A 27,113-nucleotide genomic window follows, 5' to 3' on the forward strand; every position below is an offset into this window, starting at 1 on the left:
CTCTCTCTCTCTCTCTCTCTCTCTCTGTGTGTGTGTGTGTGTGTCTGTGCATCTGTGTCTGTGTCTGTGTCTCCCTCTGTTTCTCTCCCCTCCTTCCCTCCCTCAACAACTCCCTCCTTTCTCTCCCTTTGTCTGACCCTCTCTCCTTATGATCTCAGGCCATGACATGCTAACTGGGTCTCTGGTGGACACACTGCACCCCAGCCAACCTGTATGTGCCCTCTCTCTAACTGCTTCAGGACTTTTACAGAAAACAGAGTCAAGACCCCTTAGCAGGACATTAGAGGTTCCCCATCCCTTCATCCCCAAATCCTGAAAACTTACCTGCTCTAGCTTTCAACTATAGAGTCTATTCCAATGCACCTAATATTCTATCCATCAAACACCATCTCGCTTCTTGTACCTCACATCCTTCTTAGGGTGGTGTTAGTTAGCAAAGAACAGAACTGGGACCAAATCTCAAGCATCCTATTTTCTGGCCATGTGATCAGGGAAGCCAGTCATTTGTCATCTTGAGCTCACTATCTTCATCATCAGTGATGTCCAGTGATGATAACATTTGAGCCTGGAGTTATAATCTAATGACAACCCAGCAAAGATGCTATAGGGATCAATACGAAAATTCATTCCATACATGGAACCATACCCAACACACGACAGCTGTGTACTTGTCCAACTACATTCAATAATATCTATGATATGCATAGTGTCTCAATGACACAGCCAATTGCTATGGCTAGGTCTTCAGCAAAGACTTCTCTAAGTGAAATGAGGATTAACCCTGAAATCTCCACTCCTCAGTCACCCATTGACCCACCCAAGAAGCAACATGTTGAAGTCCAGTGCTGATGGGGTTGGCAAGAGTTTGTGTTCCTTGAACAGTTGGGAGCTACTCCAGGCATTCTAGTCTTGGTTAAACCAAAATAACAATCCCCAGAAAGACCTAGTTCTCCATGCCAGTCCCCACGGAACCAATGCATATACTTCCATCTTCAAAAGAGGCCTCAGCATTGTGGCCTGTTTGCTTATGTGCAGCTCTGGACTAACAAAATTACATCCCTTTTTATATTTAATGCAGCCCCTGAGGGAGATAAATGTTTTGAAAGTAATTTTCCTTTGTTTATTTATTTTTAAGGCTTACCTCCCATCCCTTCAGCTTCCAGAACCGGCTTTGCAGAATTTTCCATGAGAGAACGCATGAGGGAGAAGCTTCAGGCTGCAAGGGTAAGACAGAGAGCAGGAATGTTCACTTCAGGACTGATTGCAGTTTTCTGGAGTTTGTCTTGCTTGTTTTGTATGCTCCAAAGTGTGTGGACCTGAGAGCCATTCCATCTGTTCTTCAATACATACGTAGCACTGGCGAAGATGAACATTACACTGGAAAATGGTGGCCATTCTTCTGAACTATTTTCCTTGCTGCTCTACAGAGGGACAGTGTGTAATTGTTTTACTTATTGTTCTTTATTGAGGTGCCAGCTGAGGTTCTTTGATAATTCATTATATGTAATACTTTGCTGTTTGTTTTTTAAGTCTAAGGCAGAAAGTGCATTGTTGCGGGATGTCCCAACCCCTAGGCCCCGGCGCCTGCGCAGTCCCAGAGAGAGGGAAACAGAGACTGAATTTGGCACAGAGGTAAGAAGTGGATTCTTTTTTTTTTTAACATGAGTCCCCTCCCCTCACTGTCTGACCCGTGTTTCCACTTTTGTAGAACGGAGACAAAACTACAACCAAATTCTTGATATTTATGGAGTGAGTTACATGAATTAGCAGTGTTTCTATCAGTAATAGATATATTGTAGAGCTTCTCAGAATGGAAGTTTCTTAGTTTTCTTCCTGAAGTAGATCTTGAGCATGGCAGGCAGGTACTCAACTGCTACCTTATGTCCACAACTCTGCTTGTATGTGTTATAAGCTGTCCTTATGGGCTGCAGACAGAGAGATGAGAATATTACCAAATCTGAACAATATTCAAAACCAGAAACAACTCTGGTTCCAGGGTAATAAGGACCATCCAACCTGTTTAGGCAGAAGACCCGGCTCATCAAATAACCAGACCTGAGGCTCAATGAGAAAGACGGCTCTTGAACCCTGGCTCCTATGCTAGACTTACGCCTGGTCATAATTGATGCTTTTCTTGATCATCTGTAAAATGATTTGTAGATCTACAGTGTAAAATATGACTTTTCATTTGGGGAACTACTGAGAATTAAGTTTTGTATTTGTTTAGTCTTAACAGAGCAGGGATTAGTAAGGAAACACTCAGCCCTCCATCGTCAAGCATATCTGACTGAAGTCTGTGAACACTGCAACCTGTGGAATGACAAGATGATCAAAGAGCAGAAGATAAGCTGGTAGATGGCTGCTCTGCTTTCATTTCTGTTGCTGTGATAAACATCTCTGACAAAAAACAAGTTCAGGGACAAAGGATTTATTTGACTTATAATTCCAAGTTATAGTCTTTTATTTTGGAGAAGTAAAGATAGAAATTGGAGCATTACATCCACAGTGAAAAACAAAGAATAAATACACAGCTTCTTGCTTGTTTCCTGTTTATACTCATCTAACTTTCCCTACTTTTTTTTTCTTTTTTCTTTTCTTTATTTTTTGAGACAGGGTTTCTCTGTGTAGCCCTGGCTGTCCTGGAACTCACTCTGTAGACCAGGCTGGCCTCGAACTCAGAAATCCACCTGCTGGCTCCTGCCTCCCAAGTGCTGGGATTAAAGGCATGCGCCACCACCGCCCCCTTTCCCTACTTTTATATAGTACAAGATTCCCTGCCTAAGGAATGGTGCCACCCATGATGGGCTTTCTCCTCCTTACATAATCAACCATCAACACACATACACACACACACACATACACAGAGAGAGAGAGAGAGAGAGACAGAGACAGAGACAGAGAAGAGAAAGACAGAGAGAGACAGAGAAAGACAGAAAGAGACAGAGAAAGACAGACAGAGAGAGAGAGAGAGAGAGAGAGAGAGAGAGAGAGAGAGAGAGAGAGAGAAACGGGGGGAGTGTCCAGAGGTCAATCTAGTCTAGAATCTTTAGATCTCTAGAGTCTTCCCAGGTGATTGTAGGTTCTATCAAGTTGACAGGTAAGCCAGCACAAAGGCTAACCCTCAACTTAGAATACTCTCAGTTTCTAGACTTCTTTTGGTTTAATATGTGTTTTTTTTTTCCTTTACAAAGCCAAGTACAGAGGTACAAGGCACTCAACCAGAAGATGACACCAAGAGTTATTCAAGAATAAAGTTCCGTGATTCTGTACGAAAAATCAAGTCAAAACCCCAGGTTAGAAATTCTGTTTAAAAATTTTGTTCACGTTTTTCAAAAATATCTAATCATAGATACATAACTGACTCCTTTTGCCATGCTGCATGAGAGAGGGAAGAAGGGAGGGAGAGAGGGAGAGAAAGAGGGAGGGAGGGAGACGGAGACAGACAGAGAGGGGGTGGGAATGATGAAATGATTTCTACTTTTAAAGTCCTGGAGGCTAGATTAAAATACTGCCCCATTGTGGGGAGGTAGGAGGGGAGAGCTATGAGGACTGGGAATGGTAATGAAGAGAGGTTGTTCAGCTCTTAAGTTGCTTCAGATTTTATGATGAGGAAGAAATGATGATACCAACTCAAGAACCAAAACAATAATAACTGTCACCTGTTAAAATGAACAGATCCTGTATTTCTCATTATTAAACAAAATTATCTCTGCATTGGCCCATTGAACAATGAGCATAGAACTTGATACCTTAATAATCTTTTCAGAAGTACTTAACTTTTATAAATACTATATTTTTGTGCTTACTGAGATTATATAATAGTTCATATTTTTAGAAGGTAGAGCTGGAGAAAGATGGCTCAGCTACTAAGAGCATTGACTGTTCTTCTAGAAGACCCAGGTTCAGTTCCTGGCACCCACATAGCCACTCACAATAATATGTTACTCCACTTACAGGGAATCTGGTGCCCTCTTCTGGCCTCTGTGGGCACAGAATTCACATGGTGCACACACGTGCAGACAAAACACTTCAAGCACATAAAATAATCTTTTTAAAAGTAACTGGAGTTACTTATTTTAAACACTCAATAACTGCCTGCAGCTCTTGTTAAAATTCTTGACAGTGTGGTCAGGAGGCCTCTGTAAGCTACACCAGCATCAAGCCAGTTGTCAGATAATTACATGGGGTTCATTCAGTTTCCCCATCTAAGATGTTGCTGCCTGTTTCTCTGCAGCCTCCTCCTGGTTTCCCATCTGCAGAAGAGGCCTATAATTTCTTTACATTCAACTTTGATCCTGAGCTAGAGGAATCAGAGGAAAAATCATCAGTAAAAGGTGGAGATAGAGCTCATCAAGAGGAACAAGAAGGAGAAGAAGGAGCACCGGCTCAAGAGAGAGCAAAGAAAACGGTATCTGATACAGTGATGGTGGTGAGGAGGGGGAGAGTGGGAAGACAGATGAGGGAGGGACAGGGCTGGAGAGGAGGCCATGGGACAGCTTGGTTGGAAGCAGGAGGACCACTAAGCAGTGAGAATTGATCTAGCATGACTGTCTGCAGCCCTTGACACAGCCCACAGATTGGGCAGTAAGGGCCTTAGTTAAGTCTGTCCATCTTTTCCTGTTCAAGAAGAAATAAAGTAACATAAGATGGTTTGAGGGTCTTCTTGCTAGACTCAATATTTTCACACATAGAGTACTTGGCTCCAGAAGGCAAAGGAATCCTGCCTCTCTTCCATGGGCTTATAAGAGAGCAAGTTTTTGTGCCAAATACCACCCTGAGTATAAATTATGCAAAATAACTCTGAGCCTGGGGTTCTTTAAGTACTGGAATAAGCATCTTCCCTGTTAGGATTACTGTTGTTTGTGTTTCCACTTCTCAGTGGATGTGGCTTCCTTTGCTGTATAATTTTCCAGCTCTCTGGAAGAACAGCAAGAAGCAACCAATGATAACCTACTTGTGAAATATGAATGGTCACCTTCATCTGAAAAGACACAAGAGAAAAATACAGTTTGAATGTATGTGCGTTGTGTGTGTGTACAGTCTGTGTGTGTGTGTGTGTGTGTGTGTGAGTGTGTGAGTTCATGTGTGTAAATGTGGGTAGGTATATGCCACAGCCCTCATGTGTAGGCCAGAGGAGATCTTCAGGTGTCTCTCCTCACCTTCCACCTTGTTTGAGACAGGACCCATGGTGTCTGTCTGTGTGTGACAGGCTAGCTGACCAGTGAACCTTCAGGGCTCCTCCTGTCTCAATTCTCAGTGGGAGGACTGCAATTACAGATGCTCCTGTTACATCTGGCTTTTATGTGGGGTCTAGGAACTTGATGTTGTATCCTTGTGCTTTTATAGTAAGCACCTTTACCCACTTACCTATCTCCCCCAGCCCGGAAAACACAGTCCTGTTGTAAGATGTGTTAAATTTCATGGGTTCAGTCTTAGTAATTCTCTTCCCGAGTCTGCTAGGAGTCTTGGCGTGACTGTCTCTTGTTGCTTTTCAATGCTGTGTAGGAAGAGGAAGAGTTGCTTAATGGTAAGGATGCTGAAGACTTCCTGTTGGGCTTAGATCCCACAGCTCATGACTTCATGGCAGTCAGAGCTGCAGAGTACAAGAGTGTCCACATTCAGCTGCAGAAGGAAAAAGAAATCCTCTTCACACCTAGTCGGCAGACAGGTACTCACTCTTTCTTTCTATGCTCCGCTCCAACACCTTCATTTTCCTGCAGATGAAATATGCCTGACATAGAAGGACCACCCTTTCCAGACCTGATTCTAGGTTTAAATATGACTTACTAATTAAAAATGATCTTCGGGAGCTGGAGAGATGCCTCAATGGATAAAGTGCTTGCTGGGCAGGCTGGACAACCTGAGTTTGGATCCTTGACATCCATGTAAAAAGCCAGGTGGAGTAGCCCCTGCTCATAATTCCAGTGCCAGGGAATGGAGACAGTTTGATCCCTGGAGCTGCCGCTCCAGACACACTCTAGATTCAGTGAGAGATCCCATCTTGTCTCAAAAATGTAATGTGCACACATCCACACTTACCTGAGGATACACACACATCTGCTAGGTGCCAAGCAGGAGTCAGAGAGCAGACTGCAACCAAATACAGGCTCCCTTATTCCCAGATGCCTTGGCTAAAGAAAGGAAGGAGTAAAAGTTGCATAAAAGATGACTTGATGCATCACTGAGGACATAATATAGGTGAAGGACCTAGTGTGATGATCAGACCCCATAGCTTCTGTCCCATTGCTGTTGCTATTATAGATAGCAGTGGCTTTTAAAGCAGCCCAGGCTTAACCTAGGGGTGCAGCAAAAGCACCTACCTAATCTAGTTTTGCTGACACAGTAGTGTATTTGTGACAAAGAAGGATATATATAATTTATATTATATCATATATTATATTATATTATATTATATTATATTATATATTCATACTCACCTAAGCACATACATACACCTGCTCCATGGCAAGCAGGAGTTAGAGATCAGAATAAGGATATTTTGTTAAAATAGTTTTGACTGCTCATCCAACAAAAATTAGATACCACATTGGACTGAGCATGGGGTCCCCAATAGAGGAGTTAGAGAAAGGACTGAAGGAGTTGAAGAGGTTTGCAACCCCATAAGGACACACTTCTTTATCATTCTTCATTCATCAGACTAAAACACCAGGCCAGCAGTACTTTTGTGCTATTTAATTTTTTTATTAGAAAGCCGGAGGAGAGTTTTCTAGGGACAGGGGTAGTTCTGGCTGCAAGGGATGGAGTATATAGAAATTATGGTGTCTGATGCCCAAACACAGACAAGATAGCATGGCCAGGTGCTTAACATCGTCCAGAATGAGATACTAATGAGCCCTGTATGTATTAACTTTTAAACTAACTACATCCTGGGCTCCCAGGCCATCCTTTCCCACCCTTTCTTCTCTCCTGTCTAGTCCACTGTGCTGCAGTAGGTCTCACAGCCTTGAGAGAATCTAAACTCTTCTGGAGTCCTTCCGCAGCTCAGAGCCCTAAGCTCCTCCCTGTGATCTGAACAGTACCCCTTGCTCTTCCCTGCTATCCTGTGCCCCCTCTTGCTACACAACAGCAAGCTTGTCTCCCAACATGCACAGCCTTCAGTATAGTGGTATCTGAGGGTAGGGGTGCATTCTGAGAAAAGTTATTAGGCAAATTTATTGCTGTGTGAACATCACACAGCATACTGTGTGTACCTAGGTGGTACAGACCCATATACATCTGGCTTGTGTTCATCGTACACAGCTCTGAAGAGAAGACCTGCATAGCATGTCACCATGTTGATATTGTAGGCACTCGAGGCTAAGGACAGGGACACCTGTAATAGAAAGCTTTGAGCTCCACTGTAATCTCATTTGATTGTGGGCAGCATATCGCCAAGGGAACCACTATGCAGTTCATGTGAATGACAGCAGGTGTCCTTGCTTGCAGGGCCTTTCCTCCTGCCCAGCACATGCACCTCTCAACACTCGAGTTGCACAGTGCTTGTCCCTAAGCAGACTCCTTCTTGTATCTTGAGCTCACCTCTCTCCCCTCTCTATGTTTCCAACAACTTTGTGTCTCTTCATCAGAGCCACTCTAGAGCAGTGGTTCTCATCCTTCCTAATGCTGGGACCCCTTAACTTTACTTTGTCATGTTGTGGTGATCCCCAACCATAAATTATTTTCATTGTTACTTCATAACTGTAATTTTGTTACTATTATGAGTTATAGTATAAATATCTATGTTTTCCCTTGGTATTTGATCCTGTAAAAGGGTCAGTTGGCCCCAAAAGGGGTCATGACCCATGAGTTGAGTGGTGTCTGCTGCCACCTGAGTGATTCCGCACAGCATTAGCCTGACCTGAAGCCCTGAGTCACATGAGAATCTGTCACTAGAAAGTCCACAGTAAAGATCTGCTTTTTATAAAAAAAAAAAAAAGAAGAAGAAAAGAAATCAAGAGCACGCAGACAGTCCTGGTCATTCTCACCTCACTCACAGAAACTGTTCCTTTTTAGTGCTGGGTACCAGGCCTTATGCATGTTAACCCCACACTCTATGCTAACTCCCTGCCTGGGCCGTGAGGTTTTTAGTTTGCAAAGTATTTCTTTGGACTTCACATCATCTCATTCTCCCAGGAACTGAGTGAAAGAAAAAAATGAGTAGTTCTTGTACAAAAGGAAAGAGCTCCAAGTGTCTGGCCTGAATTCACCAGGCTAAAAAGCAACAGCTCGCACTCTCTACCCTGACCCTTGACTCTGGATGCCATGTCCTCCTCAGAACACCCCAATACTCAGTTCCATGCTGAATTATTTAGGTGTCGTGTCCTAAGTACTCAATTCTATATGATTTTGCAAATAAGCACATTTATCTTTTCCTCTGTTCTACTTCTAGAAATTAATTTAGAAAATGTGTATTTTTTAATAACCAAAATCTCTGGCGCTTGTTTTAATTACCACATGACAGTTTGAAGTTTGAGGCTGGCACTCATGTCCATGCTTATTATATTTATACATAGTGCCGACCTATAAAAAGCTTCCTGAGAATATACAGCCCAGATTCCTGGAAGATGAAGGTCTCTACATCGGGGCAAGACCAGAGGTGGCACGCACCAATGAGAACATCATGGAGAACCGACTGCTGATACAGGAGCCTGTGAGTGGCGACGGCACTCCCCAGAGGAGCCTGGCGCCTCACACCATACGCTGGACCCTTTTCCCCTGTAGAGTCTGAAGAGGCAGGCACTATAGAGGGCTCTTTCTAGTTTTATTTTTTGTCTTTGTCTCTCAGTACATTCTGAGAACCCAAACAATACCAACACTCAGCTGCTCAGAACATGTCTCCTGAGAACTAGATGCTGGCATTTCACAGGTCCCCAAAATTTTAATTGTCAACATGGATCTCAATGATCTCAAAACTGTGTTCCGTTGAAATCTTTAACAAAGAGAACATAAGGTTCTTGTTAAGCATTCGATTATTTTTCTTTCCCCACTGCCTTGGTTTTTATTTTGATTGTTTTTTTTTTTTAATTTTGTTTTGTTTTGTTTCTCGAGAGAGTGTTTCTCTGTATAGCTGTTGCTGTCCTGGTGCTGTCCTGGAACTCCCTCGGTAGACCAGGCTGGCCTCGAACTTAGAAATCTGCCAGTCTCTGCCCACCAAGCACTGGGATTAAACTTGTGTGTCATTCTTGCCAACTCACTTACTTATCTTAAATGTAACCTAACAGTGGGCATGTTGGTGAAGAACTGATTTCACGCAGACAGAAACTTTTAAAGTTCTTTTTTTGTTTGTTTGTTTGTTTGTTTGAGACAGGGTTTCTCTGTATAGCCTTGGCTATCCTGGACCTCATTCTGTAGACCAGGCTGGCCTCAAACTCAGAAATCTGCCTGCCTCTGCCTCCCAAGTGCTAGGATTAAAGGCATGAGCCACCACCACCCGGCTAACTTTTAAAGTTCTTTGAAGGCCCAAGATGACATATGAAATATGTAACTAACACAGAAATTGTCTGCAAATGTTTTCCAAAATGTTTTCTGCCAGAATATAAAGAAATACGGTCCTTCTCTCTGCTTGACACCCAGGGAAGGAAGTGGTTTGGAGATGATGGCAGAATCCTGGCACTGCCCAGCCCCATCAAGCCATTTCCCTCCAGGCCATCACTGTCCACACAGGAGCAAAGCCCGAAGGCCGAACTGGAGACTTTGTACAAGAAGGTACAGGTGCCCTCTTTGCCTTGTTAATACGTGAAATCAAAGTTACCCTACTTACTGAATAGTTTGAGCTGAGTTTATAACTTCTACTTAGATTGTTTTTTTCTTTTTTTTTTTAACTAAGTTACCACTTCATACAGGAGCCCAAATAGCGATTTCATGAGTGAGCTGAGTCTGCCCTTATTTTCACATTTCCTTTGCCCCTTATCTCTTTACCAGTCATATGTGCTGGAAAACTCTTCTTCCTTCTCTCTTTTTTATGATCTAAGGAAGGTTGGTTGTCCTTGTACATCCCTTTCCTCACTAATCTGAAGCTCTTTAGCAAACTGCTGGATTTGGGTCCTTGATTTACCACTCATGAAGTGAACTGGGTCCTTGATCTCTCTCTGTGTCTCGATTCCTTGCCTATAGAATAAGACTAGCAATAGTGTCTTCCTCCTAGAGATTCTGTGCAGACTAAATGAGATAACATGTGCTACCATGACAAAATACCTGAAGCTTAGAGATTTATTAAGAAAAGACATTCATTCATCTCATAGTCCTGGGGGTTCAACAACTGCTCAGCTCTGCTGGGAGCCTCAGGGAAGCTGCCATCACAATGATGGAAACATGTAGGAAAGCTCATGGGATGATAATGGAAGCCATAGAGACAAAGTAAAATGGTAGGACCTGCTTTATAACAACTTATCTCTTGAGAACTGGTCCACTCTATGGGACCAGCATTAACCCCTTCTGAGGATAGTGCCACCACGAACAAATCACCATCTGCCACATGTTAAATTTCTACAGTCTCAACAAGCAGCAATACTCCAGGGACCAAACTTCCAGCATTCCAGACTCTGAGGGACAAACATCAGACATCATTTCAAGTTTGTAGTATCTCAGCACTGATTAAATAAGACAGAATGGGCATATGATGACCATTCGGTAAAGTGGAGTGATGAGCAGAGAAGACAAAGGCCCCACTCCATTTGTCTACACAGATGTATACTGTCTGCTGTGCAGCTCTTGGCAATCTCTTAGCTCTCTGGTCTCTCCTTCATTAAAAAGTAGGAATGATAATACTGTCTATGACCCACTGGGTCCTTTTGAATGCTGAGATGACCCATGAGCTGCCTCTTTTCGAATTTCAAACTTCTATAAAATAGGTTTTATAGGCAGGTGTTAATGAACAGCTGCTTTGTGCAGAAGAGTGATCTTGGAAGCAGGTTTACACATAGGTCCCAGACAGGGGGATATATCAACTACTTGTCACAATACAAAGAAGCATGATAGAATTAGTAATCAAGACAGCATGAACTTATACCTATGTCTTCTAACCCATCAGTTCATCTCTTCATCCAGGAAGCCATCTAGGCATTAAACATTAATATAAATAAGCACTAAATTATGGATAATATTAGAAAACATGGATAGCTCTCTTTGGGAGCCAGTGAATCTGTCCCTTAGCAGGTCTAAGCTATTATGTGGAAATATGCCAGAGTTAAGGGATCAGATTGTCAGTTGCACCAAGAGCAAAACTGGCCAAAAGAATGCCATCAGGATATGGGACCTTGCTAATGGTCCTATTCCATGTCAGGTGGGTGACCTTCCCTCTCTAAATACAAGCTGAGTCCACTAAAACTATTTGGTGATTTTATCTCACAGAGTGCCAAGGAAATTGTACCAATCTCCCAATTTAGTCTAGGCAATCCTGCAATGATGGGTCTCCTCTTAGGTGTCTCTAGGTTGTGTCAAGTTGACAGTTAAAACTAACCAGGACAACAAATAACATTGTGTGTTTTTGAAGAGTTTTAAATGTGTATACATTTAAAGAATGTATACATAATAGAATAGTAGAGTCTGGCATCACTGATTACCTCACGGTTAGTTTTTATGTGCTGGTAGCATCTAACAGGAACTCTCCTTACATTTTCTAAGAGGATAATAAGCTACTATCAAAGCACTATACTGTACAAGAGATCCCTTGATACTGACTCTCCCTGGCTCTACATATGAGTCCTCTATGTAGTCCCCTCTCACCTCAACTGCTGCAGTACTCTTGATAGTAGCCTCAAACATGGGAAGAATCTCACTGGCTAGCATATGGATGAATACATAAAGAAAATGTCATAGATACACACAGTGAATGTGTTAGTCAGCTTTTCTTCACTCCAACAGAATATCTGAAGTAATCAGCTTAAGAGGAGAAAGAGCTAGGCGTGGTAGCAGATAACACACTCTTTTAATCCCAGCACTCAGGAGGCAGAGGCAGGCAGATCTCTTTGAGTGTGAGACCTGACTGGTTTACAGAGCTAGCTCCAAGTCACCAAGGGCTACAGAGACAGACCCTGCCTCAAACAATCACAAAATGTTGTACCAAGGTGTATCTAGAAATGTCTTTCTTTCTATTCCACTCTTGGACTCAGCCATCTTTTGTGCTAAATAGCTTTTCTTGGGCCCTGGCTTTGTTTTATCAGATGATAGAAATAAAGTCCCACTACTGGATCAGGAGTCAGCAATCCTTTGGGTTTTTAAAGGACTCTTGGTGCTCACACTGAAAGCCCCAACTCTGATGCCCACTCATTCCAGCAGGAATGAACTACCACTCATTAAAGCCATTCTCCTAGACCATCATTTCCAGTGATGGATATGTGTTGCTTAAAAGAGAAATAAAGTGCAGCTTCTGAATTGAGATGAGGTTACCAATGACAAAGGAATGAAAACAGATGTACAAGCATACACTTAAACATCAAATAAACTATGCAATTTAACACGTTTTTAGGAGGGGGCCAATCCAAGTCTAAAACTTAAAAATACCAAGTAGAACAAAGCATAATAGAAAATGCAGTGTTTCCAATGACAGTAGCAAAGTGAGCTAGTCACTGAACAGCCTGGTAGCCACCGGGCTACTTCCTTCCACCTTCCCCTTCTGTGTTGTTCTGCCTCTAACTGGAAGTCTGACATATACTATATTGTACTAAGTTTTAGGAATACAAAGGTGGCAACATCCAAAACTGTCCTTAGTCTTTGTGTCCCATACGAGGAGACAGAAAAGGAGCCAGAGGCTAAAGGTACTGTGTTGGGTGGGCACTGCCTGCTATGCTAGTTTGAGGAAATTGCAAGGAATCCATCTTCCTTGCTACTTACTACTTGATAAAATTTAGCACTTGGCCTTCCTGCTCTTCTTCCAATTTTTTACAGAAGATCTATATTTGTTCCAAATGCTAGAAACCCAGCGAAAACTCATAAAACTGAAAGAGGAGGCACAGGAAGCACAGTCAAAGACTGGGGCATGGGCTGGATACTGGAAGAGTCTCTCTCTCTCTCTCTCTCTCTCTCTCTCTCTCTCTCTCTCTCTCTCTCTCTCTCCCTCTCTCCTTCCTTCCCTTTCTCCCTCTTTCCTCTGCTTCTTTTTGCCTTTTGCAGGGTTCTCCACAGTTGGGACAGGGGTGTGTATGTGTGCGTGTGCATGAGAGAGAGAGAGAGAGAGAGAGAGAGAGAGAGAGAGAGAGAGAGAGAGAGAGAGAGAGATCCTTGATGGACTAGCTCACAGCTCTAGAGGAAAAGGATAATATTCCCCCCCACACACACAACATCTCCCTCTATCAATACTAAGGACAAATAACAGTCAGTTGTAAAGGAATCATATATCCACTGAGGCCATAATCCAGGAGATATGGCGTGGTCCTTGGAAAGGGAAAATGAGAATAGTCTCCGAGAAGACCTGGAAAAGAAGACATGGCATCTGCCTGAGGCGCTGCACTTGATTGAGCTTTTTTATTATTTTCTCAGGACCATGTAGAAACTTATTTTTTATCCTGTCAGTGATATATAGATATAGACATCTCTTTTAGCATCTGCTGGGAATACCAGTAGATCACCCACCAACGCCTCCTCTTACAGACTTGCTTTTTAGTTTTCAAATAAAGAAAGAGGAATCATGTCAACGTCCCAACTCGAAATACACTCTAGATATACTCTAAATATACTCTCTCTTCTAGGGAGAGATAATTGCTGTTTCTTCCATTGACAGTCCTTGGTCTCTAAGAAATGTAAGCAGAGGGAAGAAGATGAGACCCAGGGTTCTTTCTCCCTAAAACAGTGAGGGTTGGGCATTCTGAATGCCTGAGCTTAGCACTGAAAGTAAAGAGACCAGCAGCAGTTACTGGAGGGTGAGCTCATCCTGAGCTGGGAGAGGAATGCTTGGTAAAAGCACCCAGGGCAACATTGGGAGTGCATAGCAACAGGCTACCACAGGCTGTTACTCACGGGAGCATACAGGCTGGAGCCTGAGGACCACACCTTGAGTGACTATAACTCTGGAAACTCCCATAGAGAGGGGAGAGTGGGGCAGAACTCAGCCAGAGAGGAAATTCCCATCACACCTGGGATTTACATTTAATTATCATATGTTTTGCTACACTGAAGTTATTTTAATTAATGCAGATTATCTGAGTGGTTATAGGAATATGTGAATTTAATTGCCACCTCTCATGTCCATATGTTTTTATCCAGACTATTAATGTAGTAGTCTCTGAAGTGAGGAGAGATTCCTTTAAGACCAGTTGCTCAATTCTTTTGCTGGATGGAGCTTTGGAAGCTGTTTGTGTTAACTAGAAAATTACAAGACTGTGTGGCATAAATGTTTTATTTGCAAGTTATGAGGCTAAATGGATGTTGTAAAACCCTAAGACAGAACTGGTGCCTCCACCCTGCATCATCCATGGGGAGCATGATCAGTACTCTCTACATTTAATCCTTTTGCATGTCTCAGGTAGGGATACTGGATTGGGACCAGAAGTCCCAAGTCTACCTTGACCTTGCTTTGGGACCTTGGGCAAATTTCTGCATATCTCTGGGCCTCTCTGTATCATCATCTGTAGAAATGGTAGACTGAGGAGAAGTGCTTAGTTGGCATTTGTCGGTCATGTAGCACTTTGCATGCATCACCCTCTTTTATTCAACAATGCTGGGTGTCTGCAGTCCACTGAAGTCCAGAATCAAGTTGCAGCCAACTTAGAGGAGAAAAAACCTGGTGGGATGAGGCTTGTAATATGCAGAAGAGAAGATTCTGGCATTAGAGAGCCATGATTATAGTGTTATTTTTCCACAGCTGACGAAGAAAGAAAGGAGTTCTATACTTTTCTCGCATCTGTGTATGTATGTCTGTGTGTGTGTGCGTGTGTGTGTGCGCGTGCACGTGTATGCATAGAAACATCTCATTTGTTTAGTAGAGTGTCTGGCTTTGCAGTTATTATTGTCAACATAGTTTTCTGTATTTTTATTTCAGGTAAAGCATGCTCATATGAGCCTTCATTTGTTGGTAAAAGTTGTTGTACTTTTGCTTCTTTGTACTGGAATTCAAAGAAAGAATATATGAATTTTACCCAGTCAATTTTTACCCAGTCAGTTCTACATGGTTCTCCTAGATGAGCAAATATACACACTTTTGGTGTATATTTAGAATTAATGGTTTCTTATGGGACCTAATATAAAGGGTCCTATATTTAATTACTGAAACATTCAGATTCTCCTTTAAAATGGCATTCAGTTTATCTTTAATAAGAAGCAGTACTAACTTTTTATTTATTTTTGACAATGTCCAACATGTATGCAATGAGTTATGTCCATATTCATCCCTGTTGCCCTATCTTTACCCACCCCTGAACACCCCTACCTCTTCCCACCTACTGCCCCTCCTTCTTTTATCAGATCTTATTTTTAAACATCCTTATAAATCTAAGTGTGTGTCCTGAAATATCATAATCCTGAATAGGAATACATTAGCCATTCCTAAGTACCTTTCAAAATATGCTTTATTTCATAAATCTATCTTAGCCTGTGTTCTAATAACTGCTGCGGGTCTCTGCCTTAGGTTCAGGTTCAGCTCATGAGCATGAACTATTTCATACATGGTAGAACAGAATCTCTAAGATACCACCTCTCTTCCCACTAGAGAGGAAGACCCCATCCCTTGCCTTTTGCCTTCCTTTTTTTTCAGTTGTGGTTTGCATATGAACTGTATTCCATAAAACAATGGGATGCCCACTTTGCTGAGCTTGCTTTGAGAAACCACACTGTGCAGAGGCTCTGTATCTTCATGGGTAGAAACAGGAAGCTGGGAGAGATTTAATTAGCATGCTGTGGTTCAATAGACATGCTCCCACATTCTTCATATATATCATCTCACTTATTCAACACAATGAAGAAATCATAGAACTCATCTGTGCAAAAAGCATGGGGTATTCTGTCTTAAAGCATTGCCTACTCTGTCTTAAAGCATTGCGTACTCTGTCTTAAAGCATTACGTACTGTCTTAAAGCATGGGGTGCTCTGTTTTAAAGCATGGGGTGCTCTGTCTCAAAGCAGCACACTCTGATGGCAGTCTGTCTCTAACCAGGAAAGGAATCTAAGCACAAAATCAGTGATGCCCCAGCTTCAGTAAACAGTGGTGATTGTTGGGAAATATTCTGGAGAGGTTCTAGAAGGAAAACAGTCTTATTTGATATGCTGCACACCAAGGACTTCCCTTCTTGTTTTCTGCACATGGGGCTCAGCTTTCCCCCACCTCTCTCCCTACATTATTCAACACGCTACAAATTTTTAATTCGTAGTTACAGCAGAGGGCATCTGTGATCCAAATGTTCAAGGCCATCTGCTGCAAAACACAAGACTTCAAGAAACAATGAAGTCTACATGAAAAAGATCCATGATAGTTTGCATCTGACAGCCTTTCCTTTGTGGCCAAGACTCACAGTCGGCTCTCTTTGGCAGGCTGAGAAGTATGTGCACAGTAGACAGCATATGATCGGATCTGGAGACCTTCCAGGAAACTTCCAACTGGACATTGATATTTCCGGCCTGATCTTCACTCATCATCCCTGTTTTAGCCGAGAGCATGTCTTGGCATCCAAGCTGGCCCAGTTGTATGACCAGTACCTTGCGAGACAGCAAAGAAACAAGACGAAATTTCTAACAGATAAGGTACTTGTGTTCTCCATGCTTGTTGCTGATGGGGCTGATTATTCTGATTAACCCACTGGGGATGCTTCTAACATCGAATGTCTCTGCCCCCATTTCACGAGTCCATCAAAGTGAGAACGTTAGGGAGGCAGGAGCTTGACGCGGCTTACCTCATTCATTATTAGGGACCGAGAACAGCTAATGAGCATGCTAATGCTCAGCTAATTTTTCCATGTTATATAGTTCAGGATCACTGCCTAAGGAATGGTGCTGCCCACAGTACAATGAACTCAGTCAAGATTATCCTTCACACACCTGCCCAGATGCCCGTCTCCCAGATGATTCTAGATCTTAGCAAGTTGAAAACTTGGGACTGACTACCACAGGAGGGTATAGATGGTATGCAATTAATAAGCCCAAATAATAAATAAATAAATAAGCAGCACATTCTTGCCTTACAGAGGGGGACTTGTGTGTGCCACAAGTGGTTCTACCTGTGAGACAAGCACATCATGTGACATGAAGTTATTACTTAATGAGGTGATCTCAGATCCTGAGACTGTTGGAAGCTTGAGAACATGTCTGTTCACAGAGACAGTCTGATTTTTATGTAGACTCTTTCCATAGTGTAGCACTCCAACACAGGCCAGCAGCTTCAGCTGGTACAGAGGAATGGCTGCCCTTTGGGTTCATTTCTAGTGTGATACTATCCTGTGGGGTTTCTACTGGCAATTATGGCTTCAGACAATATGGTCTCAACTGTAAAACCTTACTGTCTACTTAAGTGGCTACCCTATAATATCTCCTCCAGCTTTGTGATTTCTTCATACCAAAAGAATACTATTTTTTGTTAAAGACCCAGAAAGATCCACTGTTATCTTTGAAAGTAAACTTGTTCTGAGATGCTTAGTAAAATTTATGTTTCTACTGAGCAGTCTGATTATCCTGCTCCCAGAGCAGAGATGGATAAGCATTGTTCCATAGAGGTCCAGATTCATAGAAACAGAATCGGCAACTCTTTGTCAGTATCAGCTTTGGTGCTTTTGGTGAAAGTCTGAAGATGGCTGGAGCCTTGAGCATCCACAGAAGAGCTCGCACCTTTCAACTCATAGTTAAAGAGTTTCTAACATAAAACTTTTATCCCTATCATGTTAAGCTTCAAGCACTAAGAAAAGCTGTTCAGACCAGTCTTAACCCAGAGAAACCTCATCAGTCTCTTGACACTACCCAGAAAACCATCAATGAGTATAAATCTGAAATTCGGTGAGTAAAGTATTCAAGGACTTCCCTTGTTCCCTGTTAGATGTGAGTTTACATTTCATATTTCCAGACCTTTGAAAATGCATTGAATTCATGTACAACTCTGCCAAATGAAACAATGATATTGGTAATTTAAAATATGACTGCAGCTCAATTACAAATGACTCAAAGAAGACAGACAGGCTCACAGGCCCTACCTACTTACCCTCTACCTCTGAACTGTTGGCTAGACATAGTCTCTGAGAGAAGAGGGAATCTTGTGTCTCCACAGCTGAGGCCACCAGGTTCCAACAGACACCTCCAATCTCACTATCACACAGATTGTCCTGGTTGATCTCAGAGGGTCACAAATGTGATTTATGGGGAGGGTTCAGGGTGGACAGGGGCAGTAGAGAGGTAAAAGGGGTAAGACTAAACAGTGTATGCATGTGAAATTATTAAAAATAACTTTTAAAATTAGCATAGTACAAAAAGGTGCCCACCAGCTAGAACCGAGAGTTTCAGGGTTGGGTAGTCTAAAGAGCCACATGCCTGTGTCCACAGGGAGTCAAATACAGTGATGTGTAGCCTCATCCACAAAAGTGAGATTTAGAAATAACCCAGCACTACCAGGACCACATCTGTGCAGACACAGACGTCTGTTCCCCAGGTTAAGATGGATGTGCCTGATAGCATGCTCCCACGTGGGAATGTGGAAAGTGTTGAATGATAAACCCATCCACCATAGGCTATTTGCTATATGGTGTGGCTCGCTAAGAGCACTCGTTTGTCTCAGGTAACACATCTGTGCTATGGACAGAAAGGGGACCCATCTGATTCTTTCTCCTAGGAGGGAGAAAAGGGGTTTGAGTTTGGCACGGGGAGGGTAGGCTTCAGTTGTAATATTGTTGAAAATAATCCAGAGTAATTAAGAGAAGATGTTCAGTTATCTGTTCTTTCCCATTTCTTTGAGTTATTCATAATTTTAAAATTTAAAATGTAAAGCCCTAATCATTGCTCCTAAATAAGAAAGTATAAAATAAAAATGGGGGTCTGTGTGCACATGTTTTATTGTTTTGAGGAATACTTGTGTATTCCCTTCTGTCATCTGCTTTTTTATTTGCCCACATCTTAGCCCTTTTATTCTCACTACACATTTAAGTATCTATCGTTCAAAGGCCACCATTTATTATATAGATTTACTAATACATTTACTATAGAATGTGAAGTGCTTAAGTGACAGGCATTGTTCAAATAATTTTTTAAATTGTACAATAATTAAAATCCCTGTGTGTTAGTGTGTGGGTATTTTTACAGAACAAGTTCTTAGAGAAGAAAATAATAATCTTGGAGTTTCAATGTACGTTTTTCTTTCTCCAATCTAGGCATGAATTGGAAATTCTTCTCACAAAGTGAGAATTAGTGCAGTTTGTATACTGGAAAAAGAATTAAAAGTATGCGTAAAATGTAAAGTATTATTCTTATTACAGTTATGTTGAATGTCTGGCAAGGCCTTTGTCATTATGTAGACAAGCCTGGCTTCACATTTCTGGCAGTCCTGCTGCCTCAGCCTCTCAAATCCTAGAGGTACAGGCATATACAGTTCTAAAATTATTTCTTATCTTGAAAACACAGCCTCTATATGAGGACAGTTTTAGTTTTAGCCTAGAATGAGTATGAAAATAGTTATGGGCTTGAGAGAGAAAGACACAGAGAGAGGAATAAAAGGGAGAAGAAAGAAAGAGAGAGAAGGAGACAGAGGCACATAGAGAGAGGTGGGGAGGAGAAAGAGACAGAGCGAAGAGAAAACAGTCACAGTTTTCCCTACAACTGTACTGATGAATAAGAAGTGACTTAGCTAGTCCAAGGCCATCTAGTAGGTGCCAAAGCCAGAAGTCACTCTCTTGCTTCCTGAGGACATCAGAGATTCCTGAGTCCTGGGTTCCCAACGGTAACTGCCATGCTTCGCCACCCCTTATTCCATAGCCACCTGTTGAGCCACTAAGAAGCCAGACACCCTTACTCCTCTGTGCTCGCTCTACAACCCAAGTCAGTCCAAGCAGAACCACCATTCTTGGTTGGGCCTTCCCACAGCCAGGGGATGCTAATTTCTGCAGTGTCCCACCCCCTCAGCTTTCTCAGGATGTCTTCATAGGTCCACCCTGTATCATCCCTTGCCATCAATTATCCGTGTGTCCATCTCTGGGCTATACTGCAAACTACTTGAGCACAGAGACACTGTGTCTTTTGTAGGCATGTCTGTACACCGTGGACCATACATGGCACCTGTTTAAAATCAATCCACTAGCTAATTTATGGTGTAGCAGAATTTGGAGTTTGGATTTGGCTACCATTTATGAAGAAGGTTTATATATCAGACGATCCCAAAACAGGTTTAGTAACCAAAATAAAGAGGAAAAAAAATCACTTTCAAATGCCACCTCTGCAGTTGAAACCAGAACCACTTGTCACCTCTTCAGCACTATAATTCTTCACAGCAGGCAACAGCATTGCATCCTCTCTGTGCAGAACTCAAGATTTGTGTCGATTTGTGTCAACATGGAGAGCTGTCTGACAATTGCTGTCTGTCAGCATTCTTCATCTGAGAAAACCACTCCTGCTAGTCTCTTCCTGTCCTAACTACAAAGGCAGCTGTCAGTAGGAGGGACAATAGTTTGAAAAATGAATTTTAAAAGATAATTTAGTCTATCAAATTGAGCGATTCAGCTAAGAGAGAATAAATTAAAGAAAAAGTCCAAAATACAGACCCCATCCTATTACCTTCTCTTTTTCTACTTCCTTTCACAGCTGCTAACAAAACAGTTCCTCAGAAATACTGAAAACTCTTAGCAAGAGAAAATTGCCGTATGAGTGAATAGGAGATGGGAAAAGTCCCAAATTCACTGAGAAACTGTGGCAGAGCTGTGGAAAAAGAGAGAAAGCTGATGTAGCATAGGGAGCTGGGCTGCAGTTTTGCAGCCACATGTACAAGGGAGGGTTGTCTACTTCAGTCTATAACAATGAAGCACCATTAACATTTTATAAATGAACACAGCTGACACAAACTCATCAATTATTACATCTTGTAGGCAGACTCGAAAACTGCGAGATGCTGAACAAGAGAAAGATCGAACGCTGCTGAAGACCATCATAAAGGTCTGGAAAGAGATGAAGTCACTACGGGAGTTCCAGAGATTTACGAACACACCGTTGAAGCTCGTCTTGAGAAAGTAAGGCTTCTCAGACATTGGTTTATCGGGCTCGGTCATACATCAAGAGAGATGTGGACTGCACAGATACAGTTCAAAAACTCTGAGTAACAGCCAGAGTCTTGTAGCTGCTTCCCAGGCTGAGAACTGGAGCATCTAAGGCACCTGACAGCTCCCATGCCTCTCTCCAGACACAGTAACAGGTGTCTGCTTCTATGACCATCGTTTCCCTGCCGTTGCATATAGCCCCTGAGAATACACAATTTTTAAAAAAATATTTATTTATGTTAACCTTATGAGTATACTGTCTCTGTCTTCACACACACCACAAGAGGGCAATGGATCCCATTACAGATGGTTGTGAGCCACCATGTGGTTGCTGAGAATTAAACTCAGGACCTCTGGAAGAGCCATCTTAACTGCTGAGTCATCTCTCCAGCCCTGAGAATACACAAGTTAATACTGCTTGTTTTCCACTTTTATAGACTCGGTGTGTAAATACACAATTACGTCTTTGTGCTATGCATATTTCCATGATTGACAGCATGTAGCTATAGTTTTGTTTTATAAAACCCTCCTGTAGGAGCTGAGAAGTTGGCTCAGTCAAGAGAATGCTCGCAGCAGAAGCACAAAGACATGAGTTCAGATCCCTAGCATCCATGAGAAAAACCAGACATGCATGCACAAGTTTGGAATTCTAGTGCTTGGAAGTTGGGGTGAGGGGACAGATGGATCCCAGAGGTCCCTGGCCAGCCAGTCTAGCCAACTGATGAGAACGATGTTCAAGAAGAGAGGCTGTCTCAAAAGATAAGGCTGAGAACAATAGTGGAAGACACTCAACATCTTTCTCTAGCTTCCACATGTGTATCCATACACACACACACACACACACACCACAGACTTCACTATATAGAATTTCAGACTTGCCTTTTAGTGTGCATGTACCTCATTTTCCTAGATGCATGTCCCTGGAAGTGAAATTGTTTTCTCCCATTTGACATGCTGGCTCCAAATGCACTCCAGAGGGGTGATGTCCGTTAATGCCTTCACCGGTGTCCCTGTCACCTGGTTGAGGTCAAACATCTGCTGGTATAATTTCTATTTTCCTGACTTCTCATAAGGCTGCATTTATTATGCCTCCTTTACCTGTCTATAATTTGTATGAGTTCTGAAGATACCTGGGACCAGAACTTGCTCATGAAATGTGCTTCAGGTACCCAGGACCTCTCTGTTCTCAGGAGCTCTTCCTCCCTCTTCCTTCCCACCCTGTTCCCTCCATTCATTTCTGCCACCCCGCCCCGCTTCCCTTTTCCCTCTAATGAGAAAATTTTAGTTTTAAAACAATAAGTATGCTACTATTTATTGTCTGGTACTCTCTATCTCCTGTTTCATACAGATAACTACTCCACCATTTCCTGTAATCTTTCTAGTTCTGGTTCCCATGTCATCTTCAAGGCAGTTTCAATTTTGTTCCTTGTTTGCAGTATAGGGAAGGTATGCTCTGCCGACATGTGTGATCCCTGGTTCATGAGAACTCCATACGTCAGTATGAGTGTGCTGTAATGCTCCACTGTGCTACCAGTTTCCATGATGACTCTCTCTGCAGCTGCTACTGGTCCCTTTCTGGGTGTCTCTTTGGGGCAAATGGTGTAGCCATACATATGTGAGAAAAGTGAGAAACTAAAGCAATCAGCTAACACTTTGCTTAACAACAGATACTTTGCAGTTAAAAATAATTATAAATTTTGATGGACAAGCTGTAATTGTCCAAAACTGAAACCATTTATAACATGTTCAGGGTAAATACAAGTGTAATTTTCTTTGAGGCAGGAGCCTTGCCACATTGGGTACATGGAACTAACAGGGCACCTCCCACTTAGTATCTATTCTAATACTGAGTCAAAAAAATTTCAAGCTAGAGCTATAGCTCAGTAGTAGAGCTCTTGCCTAGATTCAGCCAAGACACTAGCTTCAGTCCTCACCCTAAATAAATAGTCACCCCAGATCCCCATGAGTTTCTCTCATGATTTGTTTCTGCACCCAAATTTTGGTCTAACCCTCATAGTTTTAGGCAATGGAGAAAACTGTGGAGTGTGAAGCCAGGAAGGCAGAGCACTCAGGGTGAAATGAGTCAGCAGCCCAGACCCAGCACCAGCTCCAGACTGCTAGGCTGACATGGGTGCAGCTTGTCTGCTGTGTCCCCTTCTGGAGTCTCCCCAGGCAGGAATGAAGAGAAGGCTCCTTGTAGATGAGCAGGGAAACTTCATGTGCATTTAATCCAGTACTGTCTTAGTTAGGATTTCACTGCTGTGAAGGGACACCATGACCAAGGCAACACTTATGAAAAAGAATATTTAGTTGGGGCTGGCTTACAGTTTCAGAGGTTCAGTCTGTTGTCATCATGGTGAGAAGCATGGCATCGTGCAGGCAGACATGGCGCTTGAGAAGCAGAGAGTTTACATCTTTATCCACAGGCAATAGAAAGAAACTGTGTGTGACACTGGGCACAGCTTGAACAAATATGAGACCTGGAAGACCTTACCTACAGTGACACATTTTCTCCAACAAGACCACACCTACACCAATGAGCCACACTCTCCAATAGTGCCACTGCCATGGGCCAAGCATTCATATACATGATTGGCCATACCTATTGAAACCATCACAATACTGAGATGATGTGGCATGGTTGTAAGAGGCAGGGGTGGGGAACATCTCCCTTCTATAGACATCTACAGAACACATTGTGTATATTCTCTTTTGATTGGGATGAACTAATGGCTATTCAACAAAATCAACCTGAAGTCATCAACCCAAGTTCAGGAAGTGGCTTAAGGGACTCAGTAACAAAGACATAATAAAACTATTAAAATGAATCCTCAGGCACTATGGAGTGAGAATTTACTCTGCCTTGGCAACCCATGGGGACATTTAACCAGAATGGCCCTATTACTGAGTGGTCCAAAGCTCTTCCACCTGTGTACTCATAGGCTAGTTTCTTAACTGTCTGTGTTAATGTCTCTTCAGTGTTGAGGATAGCATGGAGCTCACAGCTTAACACAAGCAATAGTTTTAGACAACACCCTGGCACAGGGTAAGCTCAGTATTGTCTCTGCTGCATGATTACCATCTTACTTCATTCCAAGAAATAACCAAGATCTGCACATTCATTTAAAGGGAAAAAGTTGACCAGAAGCTAGATGAGGACGCATATGAAGCAGAGATTCAAGCTGAGATCCGTGAACTGCTGGAAGAGCACATGGAAGAGTACACAACAAAGATGGAGGAGTACAGAGCTTCTCATCAGCAGTGGAAGGCCTGGAGGAGAGCCCAGGTTTGCAAAGCATCACTCAGCCTGGAGTAGGGCTGCCTAGGGCGGGCCTCAGAGGGTGAACCCCTGAAACAGGAGGGAAGCTAGACCACCAGGTCACACCAAGGTCTCCCACCAACTCTTCTGTCTCTTTCTTACCCTGTTGCTGGGAGGTGGAGGGGGGAAGGGATTGAAACTGGGTCACCTCTTACTCAACAGCGGGCCAAAAAGAAGAAGAAGAAGCAAACAGCAGAGGAACGCCCTGAGGAGGAGGAGGTTGAGGAGCCCTTTCCTGAGGAAGAGGTCAAGAAGCCCACCCCCCCAGAGCCCACTGACCCAGCTGTCATAGAGCAGCAGGTGCGGGAGAGGGTAGCCCACAGCAGGAGGAGGCCAGGGGAGCCCACACTCATTCCAGAGTTGAGTCTGGCAGGGAATGTGACCCCCAATGACCAGTGTCCCAGGTAAGCACATGTTCTAACCATGCATGATATTGGAATGTACAAGCTAAACATGTTCTGACCACTGATGACACTGGTGTATACTCACATGTACCCACACACACACTGGAGCACCCAGAGAAATATAGATAATCACACTATGTCTTATGAACAGAGGAACCGAGCCCCATACATAAGTATGAGATTGAACTATGTAAAACTGCCCATGTAGTCTTACTTCGGAGATTTCTTAGAGTTCCTCCCATCTTTGTACCCCACTTGTTACCCAGGAACACTCTCTATAGAGCTGTCTGTGGAAAAAGAACCCCAACAAGTCAATGCCTGCTCTCCATAGTGGCTTCCTGTGTCCATGTCCCCTCAGGCTAGCAGATACACTGATATGTCTCTTTGCTTCTGGATTGCATCTTTAAGCCAGTTCGTGTCTGGATATGTCTGAATTGCAGGAATATAAGATATTAAAATGATACTCCATTTAATAATGGCAAAAGGACTTCTATTAGGGATAATAAGACACTCTGTAGGTATGTAGCAATGACTATTGCACATGAGTGTATTTAATGGTGCTAAAATGTAGATTTAAAAATAGTTAAAATGGTTAGGCATGGTGGTTCATGCCTAAAATCCCAGCACTTGGAAAGTAGAAAAAAAAATGATTGAGGCCAGCTACATAAACTCTGTGTCAAAAAAGTTAAAATAATAAATATTATGTTTTACATATTTAACCAAAATAATATTTAATTGTTGTACTACCATTTCAAAATCCTGTATCTGTTTTTTATTTGGATATCACTTTTACTTTTGTCAACAGGCTGTAATTGCTATTGACTAGCATTTTTATAGTGTTTCTGCAAATACCTACAATAAGATTAAACACTAATCTTGAAGAATCTGATCTGTTTTCAAACTCCCTGTGCTTCAGCTCTCAGTGTGCCAGGCTACACTCTTCTGTGATTCGAATGGTCTTTAATAGTAAGCCATATTTCTTAATACTGTGCATCCATAGAGCAGTCACCTACTCTAGGAAAATATGAAAAAAAAGCTTAGAGCTTAGAGAAAGAGACCTGATCTAACTACTAAAATGGGCTACTGTGTTTCCTGTGTAAAATCTATCAGCTTAAACTTAACAAGTCATTACTGTTCCATGCAGTTTGAATTACCTCCTTTTAAAATAGATTTTGTTGTTGTTTATGTGTCTCTGTGTGTATGTTCCATGTATGGGGGTGCTGTGGAGGTCAGCAGGGGTCATCAGACGAACCCCCTAGACCTGGAATTAAAGGCATCATTCTGCCTGACCTGGGTGCTGGCAAGTAAATTCAGATTCCCTACAAGAACAGAAACCATTCTCTTTCCCCCTGCCTCTCTTTCTACCACCGAGTCTCTCCAGTCCTGAGTTAATTGCACTTAACAAAGAATATGTTCACTTACGATTTTGTTTTGTATGCAAGCATAAGTCTCATTTAAGAAACCGGAGGAGACGCAGTCCAGCAGGGATTGGACTCTTGGTCTGTCTCTGCATGCCCTTTCAGTGCCTGTCAATCACTTCCCCATTAGTTTCATGTCACAATATTTGATTGTAGCAAGCTCCTCAAGACTGTCACTCTCTGGGTCAAATGGACTGATATAACATCACCACTGTGTCCCTTGTCATGTTTGGTGTCCATCCAGTTAACAAATGCACGGTGATCCTTAGTAATCAAACACTGACTACAGCTGTGGGTGGTCTCACTTTGCAGGGTGGAGGTCTCCAGAAGGGAAGATGTCAGGAGGCGCTCTGTGTACTTAAAGGTGGTCTTCAACAGCAAAGAGGTATCGAGGACTGTTAGCCGGCCTCTAGGGGCAGATTTCCGAGTTCACTTTGGACAGATTTTCAACCTTCAGATATTCAACTGGCCAGAGAGCTTAATGCTTCAGGTACATCTGTTAACTCTAATCCCTGTCCCCAGAATTTTGTGGTCACTGAAATTATAAGATAAATTTAAAATCAGCTATGGGCTAACTGGGTGCTTCAAGAGGAATGGGTCAGCCTCTTGGTTATCAAATGCCTCTTTGTAATGTCAGTGAAAAGAGATAGGTTACCACGCTAGGTGTCTAAAAAGGCTGGTAGGGAACTACTGGGACCAGAGAGTTCCCTAGTTGATCTGCTAAAGAAATAGTTCAATGTGACCATCTACTAGGATCCAGACATGCTGTTACTTGTCTCCTAGATAACCCTCGATCCATCCCATCATGTTGATAATATTGACTACCACA

At 42.5% G+C, this 27,113-nt stretch overlaps 1 protein-coding gene across 3 annotated transcripts in view; it reads left to right on the top strand.

Moving 5' to 3' along the window:
- The window catches only part of Cc2d2a (coiled-coil and C2 domain containing 2A), a 95,629-nt gene that overhangs the window by 34,686 nt on the left and 33,830 nt on the right, over window positions 1-27,113 (top strand). For all 3 annotated transcript variants that reach the window (XM_031342130.1, XM_031342129.1, XM_031342131.1), the window contains 13 exons: window positions 1,136-1,224; window positions 1,531-1,632; window positions 3,192-3,293; window positions 4,235-4,408; window positions 5,506-5,668; window positions 8,514-8,650; window positions 9,574-9,705; window positions 16,459-16,668; window positions 17,804-17,910; window positions 20,976-21,116; window positions 24,273-24,429; window positions 24,625-24,866; window positions 26,597-26,774. In XM_031342130.1, coding sequence (XP_031197990.1) covers window positions 1,136-1,224; window positions 1,531-1,632; window positions 3,192-3,293; window positions 4,235-4,408; window positions 5,506-5,668; window positions 8,514-8,650; window positions 9,574-9,705; window positions 16,459-16,668; window positions 17,804-17,910; window positions 20,976-21,116; window positions 24,273-24,429; window positions 24,625-24,866; window positions 26,597-26,774 — 1,934 coding nt within the window. The remainder of the gene's footprint in view (window positions 1-1,135; window positions 1,225-1,530; window positions 1,633-3,191; window positions 3,294-4,234; window positions 4,409-5,505; window positions 5,669-8,513; window positions 8,651-9,573; window positions 9,706-16,458; window positions 16,669-17,803; window positions 17,911-20,975; window positions 21,117-24,272; window positions 24,430-24,624; window positions 24,867-26,596; window positions 26,775-27,113) is intronic.

This window comes from Mastomys coucha, unplaced genomic scaffold (assembly GCF_008632895.1).
Source record: "Mastomys coucha isolate ucsf_1 unplaced genomic scaffold, UCSF_Mcou_1 pScaffold22, whole genome shotgun sequence".
NCBI classification, from domain to species: Eukaryota; Metazoa; Chordata; class Mammalia; order Rodentia; family Muridae; genus Mastomys; species Mastomys coucha.